Below are 6000 nucleotides of genomic sequence, written 5' to 3' on the forward strand. Positions count from 1 at the left end.
CAACTTCCGTCTCTCTGATCTCTAGACTAAAATTTAAAAGGCTCCCCTGGATAATAATCTCTCTATATTAAGATCAACTAGTTTGGGGCCTTAATTTTATCTTCATAATCCCTTTACAGCAGCATCTATTTTTATGTTTGATTGGAAAACCGGAAGAAGGTGTGTGTACACCAGGGGCTGGGAATTTGGGAGCCATCTTAGAATTCTGCCTACCACAGACATGTAGGTAGATATTTTGAGATGTAACTGCTTAGAGGTCACTGGACACAGTTGACTCAGATCTCAGAGCATAAACTTGTCATGAACAATTTTATATGTAAAATAGAAAAGCATGAGCTTGAATGTACTTGAACACAAATATCAGATATGACTGACTTAAAAATATTTGTTGTCACTTAATGATTTATTCTGTTATGTGCTGGTACTTGCTAACACATAAGCAGTATCATATGCCAAAGGTTTAAGAAAATGTCAGGAACTTAGAAAAGTAAATCAGTAACTTAACAAAATGGGCGTAGCAGCAGTGTATTTCAGTCCAACTTAATGACATCAGTGCTCCATGAAACTCTTAATTTGAGGAGCTCTGTTCTTAAACCACATTCCTCTTTAAAAGCAGTATGGTATTGAGTGTTAGTTTCAGGTATTGCCACTGAGTAGCTATGTGTCCCCAAAGGCTTTACCCTCTTCTATGAGAAGCAAAAGGGAGTGGTCCACACTCTTTATCATGTGACTCTTTAGGTGACATTATCATCGATAATCATTTTTCGCTCATAATTATCTAGTAGTAAAAGAAAACTTTATGATTTGCAAGTGATCACTGCAGCATATTCCTAAGGAGATAATGCAGGTTTTATATCTTCATTGCAGTTGGAGAATCTGATGTGACTTTGCTTGGTGAACACTTCATGACTAGCTTTTTGTCTGTCTTTGCAGTATGATCATAGTCACCAGCAAGATGACTTTACTGATAGAACTGGCCTTGTGTGGTTTCTGGAAATCAGAAGGAAAACTGGAGAGCTGCACTCTCTAATAAAACTTTCTGCATTGATGGAACGTTCAGTTCTTATTTCAATAGCAATGCCAAAATTTCCTAGCTAGCTCTCATAAATAAGAGAATAATTTGAATTTGGAAAACTTTTATTCCTCTTCATTTTCAGTCTCTCCTCTATTGAACCACCAGAATCCTTGCAAAACAATAATTTTGAATATTTACTGATTTTTTTTTTTTGTGAGACAGAGTCTCGCTCTGTTGGAATATTTACTGATTTTTTAATGTTCTGTGCCTTATGGACATATATGCTCATTTAAACCTCATTTTGAGTTTTCTTATACAAGTGTGAATTCAGCTCCATGTCACTCTGGGGAAAAAAAGAAATAGAAAAAAATAGCATAAGTGGTACACATAGTTAAGTTCAACATTCCAAAGAATATGTACTTTGCAAGAAAATAAAATTTGAAGTTGTAGTATATCTTATTATCCAAGTCAGATTAGTTATGCAGAAGAAGCAACACTTTGGATTATTGTCATTACGGAATTCAAATGTTAGAACTAGAAGGTAACATTAGTGATTAATCAAATTTTCTTACTTTAACAGATAGGAAAATTGAGACCTCAAGAGATTAAGTGATTTGCTGAGGCTTTTACAACTGATTAATGGTAGGACCATCTTAGGAACCCAAGTCTCCTGACTTAAATCGGTATTCTTTTCACACATTGTTTAGAGTTTAGGGGCTAGTTTTTAAAATATTTTTAGCCTAGCTTAGAATTTCACACACAACACAGCCAAGCCACATAGCAGAAGAGAAAATAAATTCATAAAATTATAACTAAATCAACTTCTGACTCTGGAAGCTAAACAGCTTCAGGGAACAGTGATATATTCTGTTCAATTAATAGACAGCCATTCCAAAAAAAGGCTTTGCAGAAATGCCTCTACCAATGTTTGATTTCCGAGTCTGATCATTTCCTCATATCTGAACTGCTTCTTGCTTTCTGTTAGCACTACCCATTATTGAATTATAAAAGCATTTGAGAATTATGCAGCACACGTAGGTGTATTATATGAAACCATTAGTTAGGTCTTTCTATAGGGGATTTTGTACCTTTTGAGAGCTTGTAGTGTAGTAAAGGCAACCTTCATAGACATATGTGAGTAAAGTACATAGAAATGACTAAATTCAGCAATCTTAATATGTATCTAAAATGTAGTATTAACATAGAATATTCATCAAAAGTAACTGCCAGACTTCCAGTAAATGTGTACATCAGTAACATGAAAATGATAGTAATTATAGGCCATCTAAGGTAAGAGATCATTTAGTTTATTCATTTTGTAAATACGAATTTAGTCTTTGCTATGAGAGATGCATTTGCCAATAACATGAGCTGCCAAGACAAGTGAGACAAGGACCTGGCCTAGTTCCAGCTGCTGGGTTATAATCATATGTGCTCTTGCCTTTCTGTTCTGCCTTCAGCTCTGTTCCCTTCTCACACTGTATTTCTTTTGCCACTTTACCTTGACTCTCCCTTTCATTTCTCAATCATTTCCTTTCATGGAGTGAACAGTATTCAGCTTGGGCTCGGTGCGTGCAAAAGTGAATGAGACTAAGTAGTAAAGCTCTCAAAAAAAAAAAAGTGAGTAAGATGTGATCCTTGTTCTTTAATATCTCGCTCTGTTCATTCATTCATTCACCCACCCTTCCATTCATTCATCCAACACATTTTTATGAAGTACCTACCATAAGCTTGCCACTCTTCTAGTGCAGAGAAGACAGAAGTTAATAAGGCTCCTTGTCGTTATTTATTTCTTTTTTTCTGGGATTGTGCCTATAAACAAGTTAATATAAAATATCATTTTAGGTTTTGGTAAGTTTTGGGGTTGCAAACAAAGACAGGTAAAAGGAAAGAGAATGCTGTTTCAGATAAGGTGGTTAGGGGAGGCAGCAGTAATCTGCGTACCCTGGAGAAGTAAGCCACGTGGAGATGGAGAGTAGATAACACCAAGCAGAGGGAACAGCAAGTGCAGGGCCCTGAGGGGTCTTGAGGTTGGCATGTTACAGGAACACAAGGGAGTGTGCAGTTGGAGACAGCCAGGGACCACATGTACACAGCCTGGTACGCTTTGACAAGGACTTTGGATCTTACTCTGAGTATGAGAGAAAGCACTGGGAAGTTTCGAATAAGTGAATGATATGTTTTGCTTGAGTTTTTAAAAATCACTTTAATGGCTGTGTAGAGAAGTAACTGGGAGGGAAGAATGAGAATGAAAGCAGGGAGACCAATTAGGAAGCCGTTGCAATCATTTAGGTGAGTTCCTGGCTGTTGCAGAGGAAGGATGGGAGCAGGGGACATAATAAGGAATGGTGGATTTGAGAGAGATTTGAAGGAATGGGTGATGGCATTTACTGTTTGTTGGTTGTGGGATTACAAAATTTATTTTTCCACTGTGGAGAAAAGGAGGAAAACATTCAAAAGTAAGAATGCTGTGAGAATTTACTGAATGTCTGTTTTTTTAAAAAATAGCATCATATGTTTGCCCCTCCCCTCCACTGCCGTACTCTGATGTGCCTCGATTCCCTGCTTTTAAATTTGGTAGAACTTATATTTTAGTGTAATTCCTTTCATGTATATTTCTCCCTTCCTAACAAAGCTATAGTTCATCAAGTTAACGACAAAGGGAGAGGCAGTGACTAAAATTCATCTTTTAAAATAGCGTTAACTCTGATTTAGAAAGAAAAATAGTATTGAAACAAAACATAAAAGTAGCTAAGATGATAGCTGAATCACCCGCAAAATTTACCATTTTAATTTATTTGACAAAAAGGAGGTGTAACTTACATTGTCTGTAGTTTGTAAGATTTCATTATTATGGTTTATGTTAAAAATCCAGCATTGAGTTTTGAGAAGTCATATTATTTAAAGAAGTAATGTTCTAATTTTGCTGAAATGTATATAGAATCGTATCATTTGCCTCTTTTAAATTTCAAAAAGCAATGAAAGTTGTTTTAGTTAGAATATCTGCTAGTACTCTTAAGAACATACTGATTTAAAATTTGTACCTTTGTTTGTGTTTCATTCAGGGAAGTGCCAGACACAGCTTCAGAATGTGATTCCTTAAATTCTTCCATTGGAAGGAAACAGTCTCCTCCTTTAAGCCTCGAGATATACCAAACATTATCTCCGAGAAAGATATCAAGAGATGAGGTGTCCCTAGAGGATTCCTCCCGAGGGGATTCGCCTGTAACTGTGGATGTGTCTTGGGGTTCTCCCGACTGTGTAGGTCTGACAGAAACTAAGAGTATGATCTTCAGTCCTGCAAGCAAAGTGTACAATGGCATTTTGGAGAAATCCTGTAGCATGAACCAGCTTTCCAGTGGCATCCCGGTGCCTAAACCTCGCCACACATCATGTTCCTCAGCTGGCAATGACAGTAAACCAGTTCAGGAAGCCCCAGGTGTTGCCAGAATAAGCAGCATCCCACATGACCTTTGTCATAATGGAGAGAAAAGCAAAAAGCCATCAAAAATCAAAAGCCTTTTTAAGAAGAAATCTAAGTGAACTGGCTGACTTGATGGAATCCTGTTCAAGTGGCATCTGTAAACTATTATCCCCCACCCTCCACTCCCCTCCTTTTTTTTGGTTTGTTTTAATTTTAGGAATGTAACTCCATTGGGGCTTTCCAGGCCGGATGCCATAGTGGAACATCCAGAAGGGCAGCTGTCTACTGTCTGCTTATTTAAGTGACTATATATAATCAATTCATCAAGCCAGTTATTACTGAAAAATCATTGAAATGAGACAGTTTACAGTCATTTCTGCCTATTTATTTCTGCTTTGTTCTTAGTGATGTATATGCAACATTTTGTTGAAAGCCACTGTGGACTTACAAGCTTTAATGGACTCGTAAGCCAGCATGGGCTTGCAAAAATTTCTTGTTTACCAGAGCATCTTCTTATCTTTCCACAGAGCTATTTACATCCTGGACTAAATAACTTAAAAGAAGTAAAACTAATTGCACTACTGTTTTCCAGACTGGAAAAAAAAAAATCTCTGCAAGTGAAACTATAGAGTTTATAAAATGACTATGGATAGGGGACTGTTTTCACTTTTAGATCAAAATGGGTTTTTAAGTAGAACCTAGGGTTTCTAATTGACTTGATTTCTGGAAATGAAAACCCACGCTTTTATTATGGGAAGCTTCTTTAACTGCATTTACTATTGTGAAGTTTCAAGTCCCGCTGTAAAGATCATGTTGTTTTGTTTTCCCCAGGGCTTTCACTGTGATTTACTGCATTGCAGGCTGTATGATAAAATATACATAATTTAAAGAGAGAAGGCTCTTGATTCCTTATGCAAGTGGAAGAGTTGAAACTTGATTGAAGGACTTACAACATTCACAACCTTAAGCTGAGGTGGGGGGATATGGGGATTCAGGCAATTGTTTACACACTTTGAATAACTGCAAAGGATTTATGGTTTGTGAAAAATGTGTACTGTGGAAAAGATAATAAATTGGAGACATTATTGTGTGGGATTGTGCTGATTTTTGTTGATAACACTCCACAAAAAACACTATGTTTTCTGGAGAGCTGTGTAAGCTGTCTTGTTGCTTAGTTGCAATATAAGAAATAGTGATGTTTTGGATGTAAGTTGTCAACAAATTTCTATTTTATATTGTTTGTCATATTTTTATGTAGTTTGAAATGTATAAATGTTCTAATATCAAGATTAACAAATATAAATTTATGGTGCATTTAGATTGTGTTGTATTAATTTATAAAGTATGGTGTTCATTAAATTGGTGGGTTGTATAAGGGTAGCTTTTATTGTTAAAAAAATAGTAGAGAGTTAAGTTCCATATAGCAACAAAGTATGTTAACATGTAGGGAGTTTCTGCTTATACCACTTTAAAAATATGCAATCATAAATGATTTGGTTACTGCAATGCAGATGGATGTTTGGATGAACAACTGATACATTTTAGTTAGAATGCTTTTTCA

General features: G+C 36.1%; 1 protein-coding gene across 3 annotated transcripts in view; it reads left to right on the top strand.

Annotated features, from left to right (window-relative positions):
* The window catches only part of STIM2 (stromal interaction molecule 2), a 163278-nt gene extending 157521 nt beyond the window's left edge, over positions 1-5757 (top strand). For all 3 annotated transcript variants that reach the window (XM_054553805.2, XM_054553804.2, XM_024246345.3), the window contains one exon: positions 4081-5757. In XM_054553805.2, coding sequence (XP_054409780.1) covers positions 4081-4558 — 478 coding nt within the window. In that variant the 3' untranslated portion in view covers positions 4559-5757. The remainder of the gene's footprint in view (positions 1-4080) is intronic.
* Positions 5758-6000: the final 243 nt, after the last annotated feature.

Source organism: Pongo abelii, chromosome 3 (genome assembly GCF_028885655.2).
Source record: "Pongo abelii isolate AG06213 chromosome 3, NHGRI_mPonAbe1-v2.0_pri, whole genome shotgun sequence".
Taxonomy (NCBI): Eukaryota; Metazoa; Chordata; class Mammalia; order Primates; family Hominidae; genus Pongo; species Pongo abelii.